Consider the following 25,724-nt stretch of genomic DNA (forward strand, 5'->3'; position numbering starts at 1 on the left):
CAGAGGAGCTGCCCACGCCTACTCCTTGAAGATAGCAGCACGTGGCCAGCTCAGTGCTGGGGCCAGCATTCACCCTGGGTGCCTGTGCCCTGTGGCCTTGGTCAGCTTAGCCCCCTCCTCCTCTGTAAGATGGGCAGGTGACAGGCTCCACAAGGAGGGGAAGGATGCAGCTGGCGGGTGAGGACCCAGGTGAGGGCTGGCAGGAGCTGCATGTTGCCGCCTTGCCCCCACCGGGTCTCTGGGAGCCTCATCCTCCTCTGCAGGGCCGGGTTCTGTGCTGCCCTCCTGTGGCACTCGGGGTGGCACCAGTCACCCTGTGTGGGGCACAGCTGACCCCTGCGTGTCTCCCAGCGGAGCACTTTGCATGCTGGAGCGGGGCTGGACTCTGGGAGCACTTCCCTGCTGCTGTGCCCATGTACTGAGCAAGTGTGGTCCCTGAGGGGAAGTGGTCCCGAGGGGTCGCGTGGTGGGATATGGTGTTGGCCAGGGCAGGCTTTCTGGTGGGAGGCCGGGTAGACTGGGGCAGAACCTGTGGAGACTCTCTTGGTCTGGGATATGGGATAGAAGATGCCCTGGTGTGGAGGGACAGCGGGGCAAGAACAGCCATCAGCGCAGGAGGGTGGCCACCTTACCGGCCTTTGTGGCCCGAGGAGCCCTCAGCCTAGCCCCTCCCTGCCCCTCTGCTCGGCATCTGGAACTGAGGGCTCGGAAAACGAGGGGCAGCCGGCCGGGCCTGCAGAGGCAGAGCGCAGGGTCCCCAGAGACCAGCATCTCATGGAGATGGACGGTGGCGTGTCTTCCTTCAGTGCTCCCCTTGTCAACCCTGGTTTGCTCCTTCTCTTTTAGAGGGTGGAGGGCTTGTTGTCTGGATCTGGCTCAGGCTACCGCTCCCCCCACCACCTTGGCAGCCCACCCAGTTGTGTGTCCCCTAGCATCGGGGCTGTGGTTGAAGCTGGGCTGTGTCTGGGGGCCAGGGGCAGTCAGGCTGTGACGGGCAGAGTGTTCCACCCCTCTGCACAGGGCCCTCGGGGCTGCCGTGGGGTCAGCATTCTTTGGGCATATGTATGTTCTTGACTTTGGGCCCCAGACAGTGCCAGACAGGTGGCCAGGGAGCAAGAGGCCAAGAGAGGGGGGCTCTTGCTGAGGTCATAGTGCCCAGGCAGGCCAATCAGCCTAGACTTCAGAGAAGGGGCCAGACCAGATGGTCGGTGATTGGTTTTCAGTCCTGAGGGGCTGAAGTTCCTTAGGTGCCCGCTGGGGGTGGGCGCTTGGCCAGAGCTGAGCAGAGTGACATGGCTGTGCCATGGTGCTCCAGGCTGTTGATGGGGGCAGTTTCTGACGGTCCCCAAGGAAGCAGCTTCAGTGAGTGGGACTAACTGTCCTCTGAGAGGGAGGTGAGGGGACAGCCATGGACAGGAGCCTAGCTGGGACTCCCAGGTGGGCTGGGCTGTGGGGTAGATGCTGCCCTTGGACTGGGGAGATGGGCCAGTGAGCAGTCTGGGTCTGTGCCTAGTGCTGGGTGGGCTTGCTGCGTGGTGATGGCAGCCCCGGGACCCCAGGAGGAGAGCCTTGTACTTCCAGGAATAGCCTCAGGGCAGTGGGCATTGGTGTCCAGACCCAGGGGAGGGAGTCGGGGCGGGGTTCTCCCAGACTCTGGATAAGAGCTGGCTGCTTGAGGACTGTCCCAGGGGTGGGGGGTGAGCGCAGGCCTGGAGGTCTCTGGCCGAGCAGGCCCCCAGGGGCAGCAAGGAAGAGGGGCGGCCACCCCAGAACCTGTCCCATGTCCTCCTCAAGCTTTATGTGCACCCAGGCTCCAGAAAGCAGACTGGAGCCTAGCCAGGGGTCCCGCAGGGCAGGAGGACCTGAGAAGGCCTAGCTGTGGCCATCCACATCGCTGCCCCCGCCCCCGTTGTAAGGTTGGGGCTCAGGGCCTAGCTGTGGGCGTCCACATCACTGCCCCCCGTTGTAAGTCTGGGGCTCAGGGCCTAGCTGTGGGCGTCCACATTGCTGCCCCCCGTTCTAAGTTTGGGGCTCAGGGCCTAGCTGTGGACGTCCACATTGCTGCCCCCCGTTGTAAGGTTGGGGCTCAGGGCCTCGCTGTGGGCATCCACATCGCTGCCTCCCGTTGTAAGTTTGGGGCTCAGGGCCTAGCTGTATGGTGTCCACATCGCTGCCCCCTGTTGTAAGGCTGGGGCTCAGGGCCTAGCTCTGGGTGTCCACATCGCTGCCCCGCGTTGTAAGGTTGGGGTCAGGGCCTAGCTGTGGACATCCACATCGCTGCCTCCCCGTCGTAAGGTTGGGGCTTGGTGCCTAGAGATGATGGGATTTGCAAAGGAATCAGCTAGATTGGGGGCATAAGTGAGGAGGCACCTACCTGTGACTGGCTCCATGTCTGTCCCCCTCAGGGCCCTCACTGAAGCTTTCTCTGCCCCCAGGCTTTCCTTGACACCCACCCTCACTGTGCCCCTAGTCCACTCGGGGCTGAACTGCAGGGCCCTCAGCTGCCTAGAGGTCCTGCCGCATGGAGGTTTGTGCCAAGAACCCTGCGGAGCCCCCTGGAGGGGGCTGGAACCCAGTGTCTGGTCCCCCTGCTGAGCCCTTCCCCCGGTCTGTGTGCCCTGTTCCTGTCTGCATCACCACCCAAGCTTTGTGCTTCTTCGGCTCGACGGGTCCATGCCCCATGGAGCTGTGACAGGATCTGGCAACTTTCCTTCTAATTGCCCTCCTTGCTCGGCAGTGGAACTATCAAACGTGCGGCTTGAATGAGGCGCGTGGCATGGCATCCCCCAGAGTGACTGGGCCCTGCGGGGACGTCGTAGCAGTGCGGGAAGGGAAACCCAGCCATGGTTGTGCTGAGGCCTCCCTGAGCCAAGGGGCCTCTGTCAGACGGCCGTGTTTCCTCGGTGGCGAGGAAGGGAGGGGTCCCCATGCCAGCCCTCCTGTGGCTGGGGAAAGGACTGCCTGTCCCTGTGCTGGGCACCAGGCCTCTGTCCCTGGGGCCAGGGGTCGGGGAGGTACATGATGGTCCTGGCGCCACCGGTGCCACCAGTGTCTCTGCTGTGCACCTCAGCTACCTCACCAAGAAGATGGAGGACAAGCTGTGAGCACTTTGTGACGGGGTTGTTATGAAGGTGAGTGAGCTGTGTTAGCCAAGGTGCCCAGGGTGGCCCATCCCTGCAGTGGTCCTCCAGGGATGCTGGCCGCATTCCCCTATCCATCGTCACCCCATCCCCACTGTGGTCCTCCTGACATCGGTCCCCTCCATCGTCACCCCATTCCTACCATGGTCTTCTATGACATTGGCCCCCTCCTGCCTCCCTCCTCACCCTGACCCTGCTGTGGTCCTCCGTGGATGCTTGGCCCCTCTTCCCTGTCATCGCCCGTCCCTGCCTGGGCCATACCTGATTTGTCACTCCCGTCTCTGCACTGTGTCCTCATGCTGCTCCCCTCCAGTGCCCTGTGGGCAGGGTGGGGGGGCCTATGCCATTTTACTTCCCCAAGCCCCACCCTGGGCCCCGCCCTGCACTTTCCCAGCCCCCTGTAGGTTCCTGTGTGGGCCTTCCACCCCTGCTCCCTTTGTGGGAAGGGTCTCCTGGGAGGAGCCCAGGTAGCCAAGCAGTTGGATCCTTGTTGAGAACCTTCTGGGTGGGTCGGCACTGTGGCCCTGTGGCCAGCAGCCAATTAGAGTGGAGTGGCTGGTGCTGCCAGTCCATCTGCCAGCCACCTGCCACTTCCCCACCCAGGGCCTGTCCCCAGGTCCCCCGAACACTGCCACAACTGCTCTGTCCCTCCCCCAGGCCAGCTGCCCTACCCTTCCTTGAAGCACTAACCTCGTTCCTTCATGGGCAGGGGCCTGGGGCTGTCTATCCATTAGGAGTCAGTGGTGCACGTGGGGGTGACCAAGTGGAGAGAGAGCTGGCGGCTTGTAGAGTTCCCTGCTCCTCCTGTAACTGTGGGCCATTATTGTCCAGGGAGGCCTAGCATGGCTGGCTTCATGTTACCTGGAGGGTGGGCCTGCCCTGGTCACTCCAGGTGGCCTTCTCTCTCACCTGTGACGTGTCAGGGACCTGGCATGTAGGTGAGGGGAACAGGCAGTGGACAGGGCGGGATGGAGGGGTTGTCTGAGCTCGGGTACTGGCATGGCACAGGACCTGCTCCAGAATAGTTACACACAGGCAGGAGGGGGCAGCTGACCCAGCCAGGGGAGACAGGTCAGGTGTGAGAGATCTCCCTGAGGTGCTGCCACAGCCAGGCCACTAGAGGGCACCCTGAGGGCCCCTGGAGCTCTGACCGGAAGCCCAGGGTCAGCGTGCTCAGGCAGGGCCAGAGCTTCGAATTGGTTCTTCCTGGTTCAGTCATGCCCCAGGAAGCGACACCAAAACAGACCTGAATCTTTAAAATTTGGGTGAACCAGAACCATAACCAGAATGGGAAAAGTTATGGGTCGAAGCCCTGTTAGAAATTTAATCTGCTTGTTAGAAAACAAGGGCAGCGTAGGTGTTGCCTAGCAACCAAATTTCTTGCCCATAGCATTTTGTGCAGAGTTGGAAACAATGGTGCCCTGCTCAAAGATGGTGGCCAACCACGCAGCTTTGAACGTGTGTCGCCTTCCTCAGTCCTGCCAGTAATTCGGTCTCCTGCGTCAGGCTCCTGAAAGGCTCACTATGCCTCTCCTAAGTCTCCCAGTCCAGGGCTTTGACCTGTAACTTTTCATGTTCTAGTTATCATTCCAGATCACCCAATTTTTTTTAATTTTTGAGTCTCTTCTGGTTTCACTTCTTTGGCCATGACTGAACTGGTTCAAATTGGTTTGAAGCCCTGCTCAGGGCCATCTTGGAACCGCTGCCAAGGGACCTCCTCTTCGCAGGGCCGTGCCCAGTGCTTGGAGTGGTCTCCGTGCGATGTGAGCTTGCCACGTATTTGTTGAGCGAGTGGAGTGCTGCTACTTGGTGGTGGCGTCCAGCTGCCCCTTGCCCCACGTCATGGCAGGCAGCAGCCCCAAGCGGCCTTTCTTGGGCTGCAGTGTAGGCCTTCCCTGCCTCCCGGGGTTTCCAGTTGCTGTAAAAACTGTCCTTAAGTTTTCAAATGCTAAATTGTAATAATCCCATGAAACACTGTTATCTTTATATATATATATTGTAATTGCAAAAATGTAGATAACGAAATATTTGCCAGCTCAACGTTTTTCACATGTATTTTTTCATTTTTAATGTCCTGGTCGCTTGGTTCTGGTGAAGAAGTCCATGGACAGAAACTAAGAGGGAGCAGAGTCTGTGGAGCCACCCCACGGGACAAGCATTCAGGACCCTCGGGCGTGGCTCCAGCCTGGAGACAGGAGTGTGGCTCTTAAGGCAGGCAGACCCTCTGTGAGCACGGACACGCTGTCCCCGGCCCCAACCCCCTGCGTCACCAGCACATCCCGTACCCTCCTGCACAGGAAGCCCAGCAGCAAGCCTCAGCAATGTGGGCGCCTCGGGCCCCTCTTCAGCTGAGTGGCGGCTCTGGCACGGCCCCCAGCCCTGGGCTTCTGCCTGTCTTCAGTCCTCTGCCCGAACCCCCTTGTGGCGAGGGTGAGGAGGGTCAGGCTCAACACCTGGCTCTGCGGGTATGGGCCTCGGCGCTGTGCGGGGTGCAGGCACCAGGCAGGGAGCAGAGCCACCCTGTGTGTGTCGTGCTCCCACGCCCAGCCTTCTCCCGCTCTGCCGGCCTCTCCTGTCCATCCATCCCTGTTGCCGCTGCTGCCTGAGAGGGCAGGGGTGCCACCACCAGGGGCGGGCTGCTGGCCGTGCTCACCTGTCCTGGGCTGGGAGGGTCCTGTGGGCCTGACCAAGCCTTTGGGGACATGCTAGTGGAGGCCCCGTCCTCTCAGGAGCCCAGTGGAGCACAGTGGTCCAGAGGCCCTGTCCCCAGGTGCATCCCCCCACCTCGCTTTGCGCTGGAGATGGGAAGGCGCCTACCCTCCCTAATCCCTTTCCTGCTTTTAGGCAGGAGGAGCGGTGGTTAAAAGGGGTGGGGAAGACCCGCCTCCCATAATCTACAGCACCTGTCAGGGAGCACACCCCCATGTCATGCAGACGGGTGAGGTGTCAGTGCGGATCGACGGTTGGTGTGCAGTAATTACGAGGACTTGCGGCGCGCCTTGCTCGAGTGCGTCTGAGGAGGGGAGGGTCTCAATCTCTCCTCTAACAGGGCTGTGACGGGCTGCAGCGGCGGTGGCGGCAGCTGCGTGTCTCGGCTGACAGTGCTGTCATTAAGCACCAGGTAGTGGGATGTGGGGGACTTGGGGCCTGCAGGGGGAAGGCGCTGACAGCGTGATTTGTCATTGCTGCGCCTGGACCCTCACACTGCAGTGCACGACTGCTCGGCAACTTGCTGGCCTGTCGGCTGCAGCTGGGATTGGATGATCGGTGAACGTTTGTCAGAGACAGGCCCCTCTCCCCACTTGGCGTCGCCAAGCAGGCCAGTGACCGTCAGTGCACCAGGCGTGGGGCGAGGGTGGGAAACTGTCAGTGGGTGGTACCCGTGCCACCTTGGGGACATTGAGGGGTTGCTTCCCTGTCCCACCGGCCCACATATGCCTGGGAGACCTTGGTCAGCCTATACACCCTCCCTCGGGGTCTGGTGGTTTAGATACTACCTGGTCTCCGCGTAGAGGGCTGTGTGTGTGCATGTTTGTGCCCAAGTGTGTGCGCATGCAGGTGTGCAGTGTGTGCGCACATGTGCGTGCGTGTGTGAATGCACGTGTGTATGCCCGTGTGTGCAAGTGTACATGTATGTGCACATGTGCCCACACCCTACAGCTGACTTGTTTTGGACACCAGCCTCCCGTGTTGCTTCTGAGTGGGAGAAGGAGGGGCATCCCTGTGGCCACCTGTGGGGTAACCTAACCTCCTTCCACTCCAGCAGGGCCCTGCACACGCACATCTGCTGATGCGGGCAGTGGGGGACAGCAGGAGGAACCCTCTGCTGCTCATCCTCCCAAGGGGCTGTCCTAGGCGGAGAGCTGGGGACTCCAGGCGCCTGGGGGAGCTGTGTGGTGAGGGCAGCTCCTGGTCTCTGGCTGCCTGCTTGCCACCCCTCTGGTCATGGCAGCCACGGCCCCGAGCCGTCGACGCAGGCGGGCCTCTGCCTCTGAGGTGCTGGAAGCGATCAAGAGGAGGAAAAGGGAAGTGATTTATGAGGCTCATATGAATTCAGACATTGTGACTCCAGTCATCCCGCCTCTGAAGCTTGTTAGAGCGCGTGCCCTGGCAGCTCCTGCTGCTCAAGGTGTTCGTCAGGGCCCCCCCATCTCACTGCTATCCTGGCCCTGGGGCTTTGTTATGATAATGCGGGCCCAGTCAGAGGGTCCTTGCCAGGGCAGCGGGCGAGGTGGTGGGGCAGTGGTCCCGGCCAGGGAGGGCCGCCTGGGGTTACCCTGGGCTGCAGCACCGTTGGCACGTGCAGATTGGGTCTGCAGCCTGTCTCCCAGCACCCTTCACGGGTGGAGCGATGCACTCACTGCCTCCTGTAACTGCCATCCAGGCCGACGTCCTCCCTGTACACCCGTCCTGGGACCCCAGCCTGTCCCATCTCACACTGCTCCACTCGTGCCCTGTCTCCCTGTCTGATTAGGGGCCGGTGTCCCTGCAGCTTGGCTGTGCATCTGATGCTAGGGACTCTGTCATGGAAGGAGGGCTCAGTGGCCCTCGATTGCTGTGACAAGGTTGTACCGCTGGACCCTTCCCCTCCAGTGGGAGCTGAAGGTAGGGGGCTGGCCTGTGTAAGTGGGCTGGGTGGCAGGCCAGCCTCTTGTGGGGGTGGTGCCATGAGCCCAGCATCTTCTACATTAAGTCTGGAATAGCAGAAGGGCAGGCAGGCCCTTGGTGCGCCTGGTGTCCGGGGACGTGAGCATGTTGGCACCTGCTGGGCAGGGGCCCTGGGTGGCACGTGCCTTGTCCCATGGCAACAGAGACTGCATCAGGCCCTACAAATAGGGAGGGTGGCCAGGAGGAGGCCCGAGACATTAAACGGTGATCTGCAAAAGGGGCTTTGGTGGGAGCAGGTAGGCAGGTGCCTGGCTAGAGCCCAGGTAGGGGGGCTGGCTCCCGTGGGCGATTCAGGTGATTTTCTGCCGCCACGGACACGCTGTAGATCCTTGGGATCTGCCCATCAGGGAGGCCCCAGCCACTGTCTCGTAGCCGCTGGCCAGCCCTCCAGAGCACTTCATGCCAATAGTGAGAGAGTAGACCTAAACCCAAAGATGTCACTGATTTCACTAAATGTAAGCGAGCTAGATGCCTTCATTAACAGAGATTGTCAGGCTGAAGAGAAAAACTGAACCGGAGTATGTGGTGCTTTCAAATAGAAGGATACAGGAGGGTTGAAAATAAAAGTCTGCAAGGGCTACACTGTGCAAACACTACCCACGCTGAGAACATGCCAAGTGGATTAAGGCAAGAAGAGGCAGAGAAGACATCGTGGTCATGAGGGGCTCTGTCTCCCAGGAGGAGAGGGACGTCCATGCTCCTGGTAGCATGGCCTTGTGTGGTAGAATGCCCTGGAGCCAGCTGCCGGGCTTGAATCCTGGCTCCTGGCTCAAGGGCTGTGTGATCTTGGGCAAGTTACTCATTCTCTCTGAGCCCGTTTTCTCACCTGTATGCTGGGGATGCTAATATAGCTCGCCTCTGGGGTGAAGAGGGGTTACACGGGGTGTGTGTGCAGCAGGTGCCTGGCATGGCAGCTGCAGTTGTTGTCCTGGCGGGGCCCTGGGAGGCGCGTGTGAGGGCCAGCCCCAGAGCTTGTCAGCAGAGCGGTGCTTGTTAGGTCTTCGTTCTCTGATCCCTCAGGGCTCCACTCACTCAGAGACAGGCCTGATGGGGGAGGGGTCCTCTCTGTGGTGCAGCCTGAGTTGGAGGCTGGAGGCTGTGGTTGGGGACCGGTCTGGGCGCCCAGAGGGGGTCAGCAGTGAGCAGGGTGGGCAGCGGTGCAGTGAGTGCCTGGGCTACGGCTCTGAGTGGGCTTTCCCGCAGGTGGGTGGTGTGTCTGGGACGGGGGCTTGAAGGGGCTGCAGGGCTTGGAGGAAGGGGGCGAGGACTCGGGCTGGGTGGTGGGCTTATGGTCCCTGGGCAGCAGTTGGTTCCAGTGCCCCTAGCATAAGATGAGGCAGTATTGCGGTGGAACACGCCATGGTTGACTCGGCAGCCTGGAGAGCCCGTGCATATCCTGGGCTCTGTTCCATCACAGGGAAGTCCTGACCCCAAGGACTTTCCAGATGGCCACTGAGGTCCGCCATCTCCTCCGAGCCTGAAGCCCTTCTCTTCCAAAGGGCAACCCTGGCTTCTCTGCCTGGGACCTGCGTGGTGGGCGCCCGGGTGGGCTGAGCTGGGCTGAGCTTGTAGGCAGGTGTGAGCTCAGGCTCTTGGTAGTGGCCGTGGGGTGGTCACCCTGGTCAGGGCCTGAGTCAGGCCAGCTGGGCTGAGCACACCTCGCCCTGGGCAGCCCTTCAGCCTGGGAGCAGTACTGGTTGCACCACCTTTAGTGAGAGACAGCTGACACTGTCTGCTCAAGGCCACAGCAGTGGGCAGACAGCCTGCCCCCGGCCCTGGAGCTGCTCAGATGCGCATCAGGGTTCAAAACGCAAGAGCAGCTCGAGCTCTTAAAGCCTGCCCGGAAACGCACACTGCACATCCGCTTGTGCGTCTGGCTGTTTTTCTGAGTGTGATTTAGCCATTGCCCGCTGTGGCCCCGTGTGAGCCGGCCAGGGCAGGGTGGTGGCAGACCCCCGGGCTTGTGTGGGGCCTCCAGCACAGTGGTGTCCATACGCCTACCTCAAGCCTGCCAGCCTCCCTTAGGTGGCCTGCTGCAGCCTCCCAGGCAAGCCCTCAGGAAGGGCAGGTGTCTGGGTGGACACTGGGTTGTGACCCCTGGTCCCCTCCCCACACAGCAGCGAGGTGCCTCAGGGCCAACCTGCACCCTGCCTCGCTCTCTCGCCGCCCCTCCACAGCGGTAAGGGCCCAGAGCCTCCGTGCTGACCCACACCCCACCCTTCTCTCCCACCTGCTCCCTAGCACCCTTGTCTGAGGACTGCGCTGGTGCCCTGGCACCTGCCATTCATGGATTCACAGAGCTGGACCTGGCCTGTCCTGCCAGCTAAGTGCCTCTGTGGCTGGTTCCGGCTTTCCCACTGGGACTTGGCCTGGTGGCTCTGTGAGAAGGGCCCATGCACCTCGTGTGGTGTCCCCTCTGGCCTGCGTAGGCCAGGAGGGACTGTCAGTGTCGAGGACACATCACTAAGCCTGGCAGAGGCCCCTGCACCCCTCTGCTCCTTTCTGCTGGGCCCTGCGTGCCCCTGGACAGAGGTACCGGCATCCCTGAGGCCTGGGATGCAGTTGAACTCTGTCTAGGGACCGCTGGCTTCTCTGCCCTTGTTGTAGGTCAGGCCCTCCTACGGAGCTAAGCCTGCTTCCCTCTGCACCCTGGGCCCAGACAAACTGCAGGACGGGGCCGCGGCAGGACTGTGAAGGGACCTTCCATGCCATTTCTGAAGCAGCCTTCTTGCGCTTCCGGTAGTTCTTTGCACAAAGTAGCAATTCCAGTTTCATCTTCTCATTACTCATTAACCAATTGTGAAATGAGCAACTCGTTTTCTCCCTAGTTATTTCCCTTTGAAGTTCCATAAAAACCTGAACTCCTTCTCAACTCACTGTCTGCTGTGGAGCCGGGTGAGCACACGCGTGACCTCTGCTTGACTCATGCTGCCGTCTGTGGTGGGATTGTGGGCCCAGGTGGGTGGTGAGCCCCTCAGGCTGGCCTGTGGGGGGGCCATCTCCCACCAGCCACCGGAGTCTGCCAGCCCTGCGGTTGGCCGGCCCTGAGAGGGCCTGCTACTGGAGCCATCCCTGGAGCTCCTGCCTGGGCACGTTGGGCAGTGAGGTGCTGGGTCAGGGCTGGTACACTAGACTGCCGGTTCGCTTTCATCCAGCCCAAGCTGCGGGGCTTACATCGTGAACCTATGGGGCACACTTGTGTGTGGCACAGACAGGAAGGCTTCCTGGAGACTTTGTGACTGTTGTGCCACCAGGCTACCCACCCCAGCCGCCTGCTGAGTGTGTGCCGGGCAGGCCAGCCGAGCGGAAGGGGCTGAGGTGGGAACACCCAGGAGAACCGGGCCCGACCCAGCACCGTGCTGTGGGCAGGAGGCGAGCTGGCCTGATGGATGGGGCTCATATCCATTCACATATGATGCCAGCAGTTTTTTGTAGTTTGTCTTCCATTGCGGCAGTAAAGTTTTTAATTAGGAAAGCTAATGAGATCGATTAGTCATTAGCAGTGACCTCGGGATGGCGGGGTGCGGCCGTGTGTGTGGGCCTGATAACGGGGACGCAGGGGCATCGTTTGCAATAAAGGCACGAGGGCTTGATGTGAGTGAAATGTGCCACGGGGAGTACGTCCCACGGAGGGAGAATCACAGCCGAGGAGGCTGTAATAAAGGGAATTAAACGAGCATCCTATCTAAATAACAGGATTATCTACACAAAACCCCTCAGCCGGCAGGAGTGAAGGGGGTGCGCTGTGGTGGGGTGGCCTGGGCTGGGCGCAGGTCATGCGGGGGCAAGGGCTTGGCACCTGCCTGTGACTCTGGGAGCAACTCCCCCGGGAGCCGACGGCACCTGTGTAGGCCTGTTTGCAGCTCAGGTGGCTGGCTGCACGTAGGAGGCCCCGGGGCTTAGCTGGGCCTGGCAGCCGCCGTTGCCGGCTACTCTGTAACCCTTGTCGTCTGCCACCCTGACTCCAGGCCGCTGGGTGCCAGGACATGGTCCTGGAGGACGCTCCTCACCCATCCTGTTTAACACATTCACCGTGCCCAGCACTCGGGCACTTGACGCAGGCGTCCGGACAAGTCCCCGTCCACAGGCCTGAGCTCAGTGGTTACTGCGAAAGGCGGGCGTGTGGGTGCTGTGGGCCCTGTGGACAGCGTGGGAGTGTGCCGGCCCCACACTCAGTCACGGGACTGCCGGTCTCACAGGGAGCCTGGATTATCACCACCTGAGGCCTGTGTTGACTTAGACCTGGTAGTTGGGTTGTCGTCAGGTGCCGTAGAGTCCGGTCTGACTCATAGCAACCCCACGTACTACAGAACGAAACACTGGCCAGCCCCGCGCTAGCCTCACCACCGTCGCTACGTTCGAGCCCAGTGTTGCAGCTACTGTGTCAGCCCGTCTCATTGAAGGTCTTCCTCCTCTTTGCGGACCCTCTGCCTGACTGACGATGAAGTCCTTCTCCAGAGCCTGGTCCCTCCTGCCAACGTGTCCAAAGTTCGTGAGGTGAAGTCTCGCCATCCTCACTTCTAAGGAGCATTCTGGCTGCACTTCTTCCAGGACAGATGTGGTGTTCTCCTAGCAGTCTATGGGATATTCAATATTCTCTACCAACACCATGATTCAAAGGCGTCAGTTCTTCGGTTTTCCTTATTCTTTGTCCAGCTTTCGCCTGCATATGAGACGATTGAAGATGTCATGGCTTGCATCAGGTACACTTTAGTCCTCAAAGTGATGTCTTTGCTTTAAAGAGGTTTTTTGCAGCAGATTTGCCCACTGCGCTACGTTGTTTGATTTGTTGACTGCTGCCTCCATGGGTGTTGATCATGGAACCAAGTCAAATGAAATCCTTGACAGCTTCAGCATTTTTTCCATTTACCATGATGTTGTTTATTGGTCCAGTTGTGAGGATTTTTGTTTTGTTTATGTTGAGGTGTAATCCGGACTGAAGGCCGTGGTCTTTGATCTTCATCAGTAAGTGCTTCACGTCCTCTTTGCTTCCAGCAAACAAGGTTGTGTCATCTGCAGATTGCAGGTTGTTAACGAGTCTTCCTTCAATCTTGATGCCACGTTCTTTTTTATATAGTCTAGCTTCTCGAATTATTGGGTACTGATAAGTAAAACACAGTAAGTTAATGAAAAAATATGGCTTCACAATGGGCCCGCATGGCATGGTAATGTGTTGTAAATACTGATGCCTGTTAACACGCAGGTACGTGCGTCAGGCCCAGAGGCACTCGCTGCTCCTGCTCTGGGTTCATTGTGGGCCCAGCCCTGGCACGAGCTTTGCTGTGACTTTCTGGAATGCAGTGACCGTCCTGTGGGCAGTGAGGGCCTGGCAGGTGGTGGCTTTGGGCCCGCAGAGGGCAGGAGAAGGGATATTGGCATCAGGTGAGGGCAGCGGGCCCAGTCAGACACCACTGTGGGCCCGGTGAGCTGAGGTGGGTGAGGCTGGGCCACGTGGCCCTTGTCTACACCCTGAGCAGCTGGCTGCAGTCTGGAGCCCAGACACCTCATGGGTCTGGGGATGTGCGTCACCCCTGCCCCTGGGTCAGCCATGTGGGGGAGGGGAAGCCAGTGCATCCGAGGGGCTGAGCTCAGGCCGTGGCTGCTGGAAGCTGGGGGCAGACTCGGGTGTGGTCAACAAGGGGCTTCAGACCAGAGGCGGGGAAACCCCATGGCCTCTGAGCACTGGAGAGACCGGCCCTCGCCTGAGCCCATCCTGGTGACCCCCCAGTGTGCCACACAGCCCCTAGGCCCGCACGGGGCGTACCGAAGAGCTGTGGGGGTGAGCGCGTCCGGGGGCCGCGCTGGCAGAGGCTGGTGGCCCCGCTGTGAGGCCAGCGTGGGTTTACTGGTAACTTAAAGAATTTCCACATTCTTTGGTTCTTTGTTGGGAACAGGCACTTGATGCCTTATAACCATCTCTCTGCTCGTAAGACCTTGAGAACTCATCGTGATAAATGCTCACTGGCACCCTGTGCCTGGCTCCCCTGTCCCAGTGTCAGGCATCTGGTCCTCAGTGGGGGGGTCTCACTAGGGGCTGCACTCAGCTTTGCTGAGCTCTGTTTTCGCCCGGACTCACCCAGGCCACTGCCCGTGAGGCTCAGAGAGGCGGGAGGCCCCCCTGTGATGTAGCGTGGCCCGACGGAGCCAGGGGACAGGGCTGGCGTCTGGAGCCCCACCATGATCTCGGCTCTGATGTCGGGACAAAGCCCTTATCTGCATCCGCACCCTGACCAGCTGTCGCCTGCACCGTGCACTCCAGGGCCCTGTGGCATGGGCAGGCACATTGCTGGGCCTGTGGGAGCTCCTAGGGGGCTCTTGGTGAGTGCTTGAGTGGGCTCCAAGCCAGACTCCATGCTGGCAGGGTCTGGCTCCCTCAGCTGCCTTTGTCTGTGGCTGGGTGGGAGCCCTGGGTGGGGCGGGGCAGCAACACTGGGCCTAGCCCTGAACCCTGGTGGGGTTCCTCAGGGGCATTTGGACACGCGGTGGGGTGACGGCTCTGGGTCCTAGGCCTGCCTCTCCGGCTCCCTGGCAGGTGGGGGAGCCTGGAGGAAGTGTTGGCCAGTCTGGCCTGGAGGAGGCATCCAGGGCAGTGGGCAGGTAGGCCCAAGAGGCTTCATGGCCAGGAGTTAATGCACACCAACCTCAGCCTTGTGGCCCAGGCAGCTCCTCAGGGCAGCCTGCAGCACAAGAGGCTCCCAGGTTGGGCAGTGAGCTCTCCCGCTGCAGCCTTGCTGTGGGTGTCTTGCTGGTCAGCCCAGCTTCCCTGGGGGCCAGGGCAGCTGGTTTATGGCCTTGAAAGACAATTTCCAGCCACGAGCCAAGGAATAGCTCCAGAGCTGGCAAGGGCAGGGAGTGTCTGCATCTGGGTGGTTGTGAGGTGCTGGGGGACTGTGGTAGCTTGCTCAGGTGGGCATGAGGTGTTGGGGGCCCGTGGTAGCCTGCTCAGGTGGAAGTGAGGTGCTGGGGGCCCGTGGTAGTCTGCTCAGCTGGGTGTGAGGTGCTGGGGGCCCGTGGTAGCCTGCTCAGGTGGTTGTGAGGTGCTGGGGGCACATGGTAGTCTGCTCAGGTGGTTGTGAGGTGCTGGGGGCCCGTGGTAGCCTGCTCAGGTGGTTGTGAGGTGCTGGGGGCCCGTGGTAGTCTGCTCAGGTGGGCGTGAGGTGCTGGGGGCCCGTGGTAGTCTGCTCAGGTGGGCGTGAGGTGCTGGGGGCCTGTGGTAGACTGCTCAGGTGCGTGTGAGGTGCTGGGGGCCCGTGGTAGCCTGGTCAGGTGGGCGTGAGGTGCTGGGGGCCCGTGGTAGCCTACTCAGGTGGGTGTGAGGTACTGGGGGCCTGTGGTAGTCTGCTCAGCTGGGTGTGAGGTGCTGGGGGCCCGTGGTAGCCTGTTCAGGTGGTTGTGAGGTGCTGGGGGCCCGTGGTAGCTTGCTCAGCTGAGCATGACGTGCTGAGGGCCCCTGGTACGCCTGATCAGGGCAGGGCCTTGTCTGGCGAGGGTAGCTGTGTTTCAGGCAGTCCTGGGTCAGCAGACAGGGCCATAGTGAGGGTCTCACCCCTTCCAGCTATCCACCTGGGCCATCCTGAGCCCACGGCCCTCAGCTGAGTGACAGCTGGTTCTGTCTGGGCCACAGATGGCCCTCAACCTGGGCCTGCATCCCCACTTGCCTCTGCCCGATCAGGCTGCTTGCCCAGGACTGAAACCACCTGGCCACTCAGTGTTTCCCGTCAGCCTGTGATTTAGGTGGTCCTGGTGGGGGTGGACAGAGAGGAGGGCCTTCTATGCCCTGTTCCCGCCTACCCTGAGTGCCTGGGGCCTCACCTCCCCTCTGCTGTTGTCCCCTCTGGCAGGTTAGACCGGATCCTGTGCAGGATTCTGGGGTCCCAGAGGAGCCATGGGTCTGCCCAGGGCCAAGGCACGCAGGAGCCGAGGGCCCGGAGGGGCTGCAGGCTGAGGCCTCCCAGTTTGGGGTCCTGTATGTGAGGTGTACTCAGAACCCTGAGAGCTTCCTGACCCGGGCCCCTCTCCAGGGTCAGCGATTCGAGGCAGTGCCCATCCATGAGTGTTAGCTTTAATTATCTGGGCAGTTAGAGCTGTGTGTGATGAAAGCTGGGCAATTAGACGTGTTCCTCGAAGCTGCGGAGAAATTTCCGCTCTCAAGTGAAGGAGCTCGGGCAAAACGGATCTCTGCTAATTGTGTGAAACACTCAGCAAGGAAGAGCTGCTGTGTATATCACCCTGCAAGGCATTATGAAAACAGAAATGATTAAATACGTAAGTCTACTGGGAAGGGCCATGCCAGGGGCCGGAAGGGACAGGTAGGGGCGTAGGTCAGGAGCGCTAGCCAATGGGGCAAGTGGGGGCGTGGGCCAGGACCGGCCAGCTGGGTTCACTTGGCATCTGTAGTCCCCAAGTGGAGTGGCCAAGCAGTCTCCCTGCTCCTTCCTGCACAGCTGAGCAGGTGAGGGCCGAGCACAGAGCCCCACTCCTGACATCACTGGCGTCCAGGGCCATGTCTCCTGAACTACTTTCTGAAGCTTGATGCCAGGGCCAGGATCTGAGTGGGTCCCTGTGCTGGTTGGTCCCTCTGGGTGCCCTGCCTTTGATCTTGGGCTCTGGATGCCCCTCCGCCATGGACCCTGGGCTCTGGGTGTCCCCCCATCACTGCCTCTGGATGCACACCCCCCTCTGATCCTTGTCTGTGTGCCCCGCCAGCTGACTTGGGGCTCTGGGTGCTCTCCCTGCTGACTCAGGCTCTGGGTGCCCCTCCCCCACTGACTCAGGCTTTGGGTGCCCCCCCCCGCTGACTCTGGGCTCTGGATGTCCCCCCATGGACCCAGGGTACCCCCCCAACTGACTCAGACCCTGGTTGCCGCCCCCCCGCCCTGCTGACTCAGGCTCTGGGTGCCCCCCAGCTGACCTTGGACTCGATCTCTTTGCAGCGTGCAGCCTGTACACCCTGCGCTCGCCCCCCCCCAGCAAAGTGATCAAGACACGCTACCGCATCATCAAGAAGAGCCCGGCCTCCCCCCTCAGCACCCCACCCATCCACCTGGCTCTGCCCACCTGGCGCACCCGGCGGCTCTCACTGCCCAGGTAAGGGGACACTGACGGCAACTTTGGGTAGGAGGGGGGCCTGTCTGGGTGGCTGATGGCTGAGGGGAGGAACCTGAGGGCCAGGTGGGCTGAACACACCACAGGGGCCATGCCTGCGCCACAGCTCATTAGCTAGGAAATTGCTTGATTTTTCTGTTTGTTTAGCAATTTGTGCCCCAGAGACTGCCAGCCTGTGCGCCCTGCACGCCCACGCATGCGTGCACACACACGTGCACAACATGCTTAACGCACATGCTGCCATGTGCGCACATGTACACACACGTACACACACACTGATTCACACGCACACACATACCCTCACCCTGCACACCCCACAGGGTATCAGCCAGACTCATAGCTGGTTTGGCCCGCACACTGCCCAGACAGTCCAGACCTGCACCCAAGCTTGTGGGGCGTTGGCGTCCTGGCAGCAGCTTCAGTGAGACCAAGCTCCGGGGCCCCTGTCATAGGCTCCGTACCTCAGGGCTCCGCAAAGACTCAGTGGCACAGAGACTGGGGTAGTGTGACCCCGGTGCCCTGTGAGAGCTGGTCCACAGGCAGGGCAGTCAGGGCCCAGGGTTGGGGGCAGCCCTCCCAGCCTCTGGGATTCTGCCACCCTCCACTGTGCTGCCGGGCGGGGTGCCTGTTGCTGCCAGACCTGCTGTTTGGAGGTTTATGTGGCCTGTGGTGGCCCAGGAGTTGGCCGGGTCCTGTGGCAGAGGCGGCCTGAGAGATGTGGGCAGGCAGTGCCTGGCACGCAGCACCTCCATCCTCACCACTGGGCTGTGTCCTGCCACGGACTTCTCTGGAGGCAAGAGCTGGAAGTATATTTTAAATTAATTTTACTGCACTTTTTGTAATATTTTTGTTTTAAATAGATTTATAAGCATCTTGGGGGCTATTTCTACAAATTTATGAAGATAATTCTCACTCTCTCGATAAGGTTAAATTTACAGCTGCTATTTCCGTATTAATCCATGTTGCTAAGTGGATCTAATTTTCTTCCGTTCTTCTATCTGGTGAGCATGGCCTTTCCTAATGCAATTTCCCCCTCACTAAATCACTGTGATCGGGAGTCGTGATTGAGCTAAATTAACTTAAATTAATTTACTTACTAAGAGCCCCAGATCGCCGGGAATGAGGTTCAGATTTACGGATTCTTCCCTTCTGCCTCCCCTCCTCTTTCGGCACTTGGCCCCTCTGCAGCCCTGCCTGGGCCAGTGCTCCCCAAGGTGGGGGACGGGCCACAGGTGCAGGCTGCCCATGGTGGGTGAGGGGTTGAGGAGCAGAAACGAGATGCCAGGCCCAGTGGTCCCAGAAGTCTCAGTGGCTCCATGCAGTGCTGCTCTGTCAGGCATGGCAGGCACCATCAGGCACCTCTCCAGAGCCTCCTGCCGAAAGGCTTCATCCTGGGCCTCCTCTCTCCTGACCTCCCACCCTGTCCTGTCTGCCCCTGTCAGGTGCAGGGGATGTGCCCTGGGCTCGAAGGCTCCATCCCTGACCCTTGGTGGCTCTCTCTGCTGGTTGTCGGGAGTGGGGAGAGGGCAATGGGGGCAGGGGCAGTGGGAAAGCCCTGAGCACCCCTTCCTTGGTGGGCGAGGGCCTGAGGGCCCTGGAGGAGAGGCCTCTGCCCAAGGTCACCTAGGCCTGCTCTGCCTTCTCAGCAGAGTGGCTGCTCGCTGGCTGCCTGGTCCTGCAGTTCTCACACTTGGGCTCGTGGCTGAGGCAGCAGAAAGGGCCGTCTCTGGGGTCAGGGCTGATCTGGTGCCTGCCCACCTGCCTGCTATGGTTGGCATCCATCCGAGTGGGAATGCTGCCTGTGTGGTCCCCAGGCCTGTGGGTGGGGCTGGCTGGGACAACGGGCTTCGACTCGCAGTGATCTCTGACCTGCCTGGGCTGCAGTTTCCGCCTCTGTCCCTGGGCAGAGGGAGGGTGGGCAGGGGTGGTGCTGGGGGGTGCAGAGCTGTCCAGCCAGGCAGGCCTGGGCCCTGGCACATCCATTGAAGGCTGGGCATGGGGTGAGGGACTCTCCTTGGGTGCTGTGTGTCTGCCTTTCTGGAAGGAGATTGTGACCTTCACCTGGAGGGGCCACCCTAGAGAGGCTGGCTGTGGCCCCAGCAGTCTGAAGCCTTTGTGGGGGCCAGGTGAGCAGCTCAGGGGCAAACACTCAGCCGGGGGGTGGGGGGTGGGGGAGATGCCTGCACTGCAGAGAGAGGCACTGTAGGTGTGCTGCCACCCTGGAGGGAGAGCTGGTGGACTTAGAGGGGGCTGGTCCAGACAGTGCGTGACCCCAGGCAGGCCTCTCTCCTGGAACCTTGCTTCCTTGATTGCAGAATGGGGAAAGCAGCTCCCTCCCAGGGGCATACGGCTAGACCGAACCTGCTCCAACTCAGAGCACCTTCACTGAGCACCTGCGCTGCGCCAGGCTAGTCCCAGACACAGCCCCGCTGGAGGAGGACAGGTGGACATGGGAACAGATGCATGTGGTAGGGAGGATGAGGAAGGAGCCGGCCCAGGTCTGGGTCTTTATAGAGTGTCCTAGCAGGGCTCGGAGGGTGTCTGGGCCAGGCCGCAGTGTGGTGGGTACCAGGCTGTGTGACTGATGTCACAGGAGCCACCCCAGAGCAGAGGCTGAAAGGATTTAGGGAGTGAGGGGGAGCACCTGTGAGCATGTGTGTGAGGGATGTGAATGCGTGTAAGCATGTGAGCATGAGAATATGTATGAGTACCTGTGAATATATGAGCATGTGTGAGCGCATGTGGGCATGTGAGTAAGCATGTATGTGAGCACATGTGGATGTGCGTGTATACGTGTGAGCATGTGTGTACAGGCATGTGTAAGCATGTGAGCGTGTGAGCATTGGGAGTGTGTGTGGGTGGGTGTGTGTAAACACGTATGTGTGAGCACGTGTGAACATATGCAAGCAGATGTGAATGCATGTAAGCATGTGTGAAGGTGTGATCGTGTATGTGTGAGCACATGTGAGCATGTGTGAGTGTGAGCATTGAGAACATGTGAGCGTGTGTGACCATTGTGAACATGTGTGAGCATATGTGAACGCATGTGGGCATGTGTGGACCTATGAGCGTGTGTGAGTGAGCGTGTGTATGAACATGCAAGCAGGTGTGAATGCATTGAGCACATGTGAACATGTGTGTGAGGATGTGTGAACACGTGATCCTGTGTATGTGTGAGCACTGTGAAAGTGAACGTGTGAACACGAGCATGTGTGAACATTTGTGAACACACATGAGTATGTGTGTGAGCATATGTGAACATGGTGTGAACACGTGAGCATATGCGTGAGCATGTGAAGACATATGAGTGTGTATGTGAGCAGGTATGAATGTAAGCATGTGTGAGCATTGTGAACACATGTGAGCATGTGTGAATGCATGTGTAATCATGTGTGAATGCATGTGAGGATGTGTGAACACGTGAGCACGTGAGCACGTGTTAGCATGTGAGTGTATGTATGAGCGTGTAAGCATGTGTGTGAGCATTGTGAACATGTGAGCATGTGTGTGTGTGAGCATTGTGAATGCATGTGAGCATATCTGTGTGTGAGCATGTGTGAGTATGGGTGTGTGGGTGTGAGCATATGGAGATGCCACTCCTGCAGCTTCTGAGCCTTGAGAGGTTTGATTTATTCTTGCCTGATAGAAGTTTTCTCTCAGGCGGGTCAGCCCTGGCCTGGCATGTGGACACACGCAGACAGTTGGGCCATCTGTGTTCATATTTATGGGGCATGGCAGGAGGCAGAGACATGGACCCCAGAGTCTTTTGTGAGGAGCACCAGCTGGAAGTAAATCATGGAGCTGCCGGGTGTTGTTGCTGGTTGGCACTTCCCTGTCTGGCCACACAGGTGGCTCAGAGGCAGCTGGCAGCCACATCTCAGATGTGTGGGTGCTGTCAGTGTGTCCTCGGGAGCCATCCCCTGCCGGAACGTCTCTCCCAACAGACGCCGGGGCCCTGGGGAGTTGTGGGCTCTGGAGCGGTCCACGCTGGCACCGTCAGACCCAGCGAGTGATGGTCTACTGGCATCACCTGTGCCCCCCTCCTTTTGGCTTGTGGAGACCGGGTTGGGTGGTGGACGGGCAGGGAGATGCCGGAATCTGGGCCTCAGTGCTGAGGCAGCGCTGATGGCCCCTTGGTTGCAGTGCCTGGCCCAGGGCTGCGGTCTGAGCTCGGGGCCCAGCCCCCCCTCCACCAAGGCCCTCCCCTTGTGGGCTCCCTGCAGCCCTGCCTTTGGACGACCTCACGCCCTCCTGCCTGGGGAGGGCCGTTCCCACCAGGGTCCCCGCAGAGTGTGCCTGGGGCTGGGGTGTCATGCAGCAAGGGTTTAATCTTTCTGTTGTTCTGAGATTTGTGGATTTGCCTGTTTTCTCGCCTGGCTTCCAGCAAGTTCGTTAATCCGGACTGAGGCTGAAACGTGACTTATACCCCTAAACTGCCTGTCACTTTTTTCCTCTTTCTGAATTCATTTAACCGAAAGTGCGGAATAAACAGAAGCTGTGTGCTTAAGCAGATGGATGGGCCTCTTCTCCTGACGACAAATGGGCCGTGACCGAGCCTGACGCTTGCCGGCCGTTTTTGTTTTACTTTATTTTTGTGTCTGTGTGGTAAATCTTCAGTAACCTCTGCGCACATGTCGCCGTTCAGCCGCGATCTGAAGACTGAAGTGCGTCTCCAAAGTGACATTTCATTAAAGAGGCGCTCAGCACGAGAACAGAGGTGCCCCAGCCTGGGAGCCGCGGGGTCTCCTGATGAGTGGGGGCGCCTGCTCGCCCGTGCTCCAGCTCAGGGAGTATCCTGTTCTTCCCAGCCCTTCCCTGAGCGTGGCCTCAACAGGCGTCCACAGGTGCATGGGAGCAGTAGCCTCCGGAGAGGCCCCAGTGGTGGGTGTGAAGGAGCTCGCAGATGAGTCCTCAGGTGAGACCAGGCAGGGGAAAGCGGGCTTGGCCCAGGCCGGGCCTCCGCTGAGGGGCTGGCTGACAGGTGGGCTAGTGCTGACCATGGGCTGGGTAGCTGGGCGTGGCAGTTCCTGGACTTCCTTGGTGCAGCCCATACAGCGCCTTGCTGGGGCGGATGCTGGCTTGAGACGTGTGTGCAGCCTAGCAGGCTGCCGGCCTCGCGGGCCCTGCTGACTGCAGCACAGTTTCTGCCAGCCAGGCCTCGGCTGCAGATGTTGCCGGCAGGTCTGCGAGGTCACAGCTGCTGGCGCGGGGTGTAGCCTGGCCCCAGGCAGACCTGCCCTGCGCCCGAGGCCAGGAGACCTCATCGGATGTCAGCACATCTAGGCCCCGGCACCGTGGTGGGTGAGAGGAGGGCCACTGAGTAGTTCCTGGGCTCACTCACGTTTCTTCTTCTAATTGGTTTCTTACATTTAAATTTGGGGGTGGCTTTTAAAGTGATGTGCTTTTGCACTTACAGGAAAGTTGTCAAATGGCACATGCCCCTCACCCCGGCTTGTGGCATTTGCTCTGTGACCACCTGCTCGGTGCTCTCACGTCCCCTCTCCATATTGATGGGACCATTTGTGAGGAAATTGGGGGCCCCCGCCTCATCCCCTAAATACTCTTGTGCGTTTCCCAGGAAGGAGGACCTTGTGCTTCATAGCTGCGGGGGGAGTCTCAGGCCAGCCCAGCCACACCAGGCTGTGTCCCTGCCAGGGAGCGAGTGCTGGGTGGTCCTGGTCTCTGCCATTGGGAGCAACTCTTCGACCTTTCTGGTCCTTTAGGACTCAGCATTGGTGGAGAGCCCCGCCACCAGGTGCCTGCCCTTGTGGCGTGCTCCAGGGTGCATGGGGTGCCAGGTCCTTCACAGCGATGTCAGCTCTGCTCAGTGGTCACCAAGAATCCCCAATCTGGTCACCCACAGGCTGCTGGTTTTCCTTTTGTAGCAGTCATGTGTGAGAGGGGCTCTGAGGCAGCGTGGATACCTACTCCCCAGTTCTAGATCCTTGCGATCTCCCTGCCCTGTCATCCCCCCGTGCCCACCATCGGTGCCCACTGCTGGGAGTCCACACCCCTCCACTACAGCAGCATGCATCGAGGCTTGTCTTGCTTGGGAGGCTGGAGCCTGGGGTTGTTGTTCACTGTGCTCCTCAGTGTGTCTAGACTTGGCCATGGAAGTCCCCTCAAGCTGACTCCTGCGTACCAGCCACACTCCAGGCTCACCGTGGACATCCCGGCCTGGCCCCCGCCATTTCTCTAGAGGGCCCTGGTTTCTTTAGTGCGACGGGCCGTAACCATTCTCATCGCTGCACAGGATAGTCTCCAACAGGGTCACCTGGCCCCAAACGCTAGTGGTGCTGAGGTGACGAGCCCGCTCCAGGCCCTGGGGTGTCGTTGCTTCCGGCCTCTCAGGGCATAAAAGGGAACTCTGTGTGCATGCGTGCACATGCACATGGGCAGGCACACACACCCCCACATATGTATATTCACACACATGCTTACACACACATTTACACAATACATTCTTACACACACAGGCATCTGCTTTCATTACCATATTAGTCTGTCTCTATCGCAAACCACACACTCATACTGCGTGCCTGAATCTCCTTGGGCTGCCATGACAGGAATACCACAGAGTGGCTTTAAAGAACAGGGATTTATTGTCTCGTAGTCTGGAAGCTAGAAGTCCAGATCAGGGTCTCAGCCATGTTGATTCCTTCTGAGGCCTCTCTCCTAGTTTCTGGTGTCTGAGGGATCCTGGACATTCCTTGGCTTGTAGATGACCATCACGTGATGTCTGTCTTCCCCTGTATGTCTCTGTGTCTAGTTCCCTCTTTTCGTAACTCAGAAGAGATGAGGTTTAGGACTCCCGCAACTCTGGTATGACCTCATTAGCATAACAGAAGAAAACCCTATTTCCAAACAAGGTCATAGGTACAGGGGCCAGCACCGCAGCACATATTTTGGGGGTCACAGTTCAGGCCGCAGTGCTGACAGGTGCAGCTCCTGTCTAGCACCGGTAGGCCCCGGCCCCTCCTTTCCATGTCTGTGCCCCTACCCAGCAGGGGACACCTGGCCAGTTGTCCTCAGCACAGTGCTCATCTGCAAGAGCCAGAATACAAGCTTCTGAATTCACCCAACATCGCTGCAAAGCTGGACGACTCACGTCCGATGTGTGTGTGGAATGCGCAAGTCCTATGTACGGTTCGAAAACCCTGGTGGCGTAGTGGTTAAGTGCTATGGCTGGTAGCCAAAAGGTCAGCAGTTTGAATCCTCCAGGCGCTCCTTGGGAACTCTACGGGGCAGTTCTGCTCTGTTCTATAGGGTCACTATGAGTCACAATCAACTCAGCAGCAATGGGTTTTTTATGGGTTTATATACAGTCCCGCAAGCTTTGGTGGATGTGCCCATGTGTGATGGTTAAGGTTGTGTCAGCTTGGCTGGGCCATGATTCTCAGTGGTTTGGCAGTTATGTAACGATATAGTCGCCCTTCCATGATGTGATCTGATGTGATCAGCCAATCAGTTGTAAGGGGAGTTTCCTCGAGGGCATGGCCTACATCCTATATATATATATGTATATACATATATACGTATATACGTATGTGGTCGTTCTGGCAAAGCTTGCTTGCTTTCTCTCGATCCTGCACCTAGCTTGTCATCATCTGACCTCCAATTCATGGGACTTGAGCCAGCTGCCTGCTGTATTGCCTGCTAATCATGGGACTTCTTAGCTTCCCCAGCCTGTGAGTCAGCAGCCTGCCGTCTGACCTGCTGATCTTAGGTTCATCAGTCCCTGCAGCTACGTGAGTCAGGAGAAGCCTCCATCCTGACATCTGACCCATGGACATGGGACCTGCTAGTCTCTACAGCTGTGTGAGCCATTTCCTTGATATAACCCCTCCTCCCCCGTATTTTTTTTTCCCCCATATATATATGTTTCGCTAGTTCTCTGGAGAATCCAGCCTAAGATATTTGGCCCCAAGAGTGGTTCTAGGGAAACAAAATCTTAAGGATGAATTCTCTAAATTTGTTCTTAAGTGTGACTAGTCTTAAAAGCACTGATGACTCTGTCTCCAGTAGTGAAGAGGGTGCTCCTGATCCATGGTGTAAGCTAGCAGTGTTAACATGTAACATACCACCAGTAGATCAAGTATTGGTGAGAAGCAAGGCTCTAGGTGATTATATGTTTGACACTTTTTTACAATTTTGTCAGAATGTAAAGTGTAGGGAAGCTGATTGGTTGGTCCTCCATTCACTAGACAAAGTGGTGAAAGAAAGACATGAATTCAGGCTTCAGAGTCACAGCTCAAGTGCTGCATAAAAGACCTGAAAGTTGCTATTGTGCCCTGAGAGAAAGCCTCGTTTCTTATCTGATTTTTCCTCAAATATGTTGGTGCCAAGTGCATTATCTTCAATCTCACTAATTCTGATTTCCATTGCCTCAATTCTGCTCTTATGACTTTCTATTGAATTGTCTAATTCTGAAATTTTATGGTTAATCTTCTGGATTTCTGTTTGATGTCTGTCTGTGGAAACCCTGGTGGCATAGTGATTAAGTGCTACGGCTGCTAACCAAAGGGTTGGCAGTTCGAATTCACCAGGCGCTCCTTGGAAACTCTATGGGGCAGTTACTACTCTGTTCTATAGGGTCACTATGAGTCGGGATTGACTCGACGGCACTGGGCTGGGTCTCTCTATGGATTCTTGCAGCGTAGTAAATTTGTCATTATGCTCTTGTCTAATCTGCATAAGTTCCTCTAATACTTTGTGTGCTGCTTGGCTTGTTCTGTGTTTTGTCTGATCTCCTTCCTGATCTCTTGAACTACGCTGGGAATGACAACTCGAAGAGGAATGGTGTTGCATTCA

General features: G+C 58.7%; 1 protein-coding gene across 1 annotated transcript in view; it reads left to right on the forward strand.

The window, feature by feature from the left end:
• ZC3H3 (zinc finger CCCH-type containing 3) overlaps positions 1-25,724 on the forward strand; it is a 106,734-nt gene that overhangs the window by 14,657 nt on the left and 66,353 nt on the right. The window contains exon 4 of the mRNA XM_049854520.1: positions 16,742-16,895. Within this exon, the coding sequence (XP_049710477.1) occupies positions 16,742-16,895 (154 nt within the window). The remainder of the gene's footprint in view (positions 1-16,741; positions 16,896-25,724) is intronic.

Source organism: Elephas maximus, chromosome 15 (assembly GCF_024166365.1).
Source record: "Elephas maximus indicus isolate mEleMax1 chromosome 15, mEleMax1 primary haplotype, whole genome shotgun sequence".
Lineage (NCBI taxonomy): Eukaryota > Metazoa > Chordata > Mammalia > Proboscidea > Elephantidae > Elephas > Elephas maximus.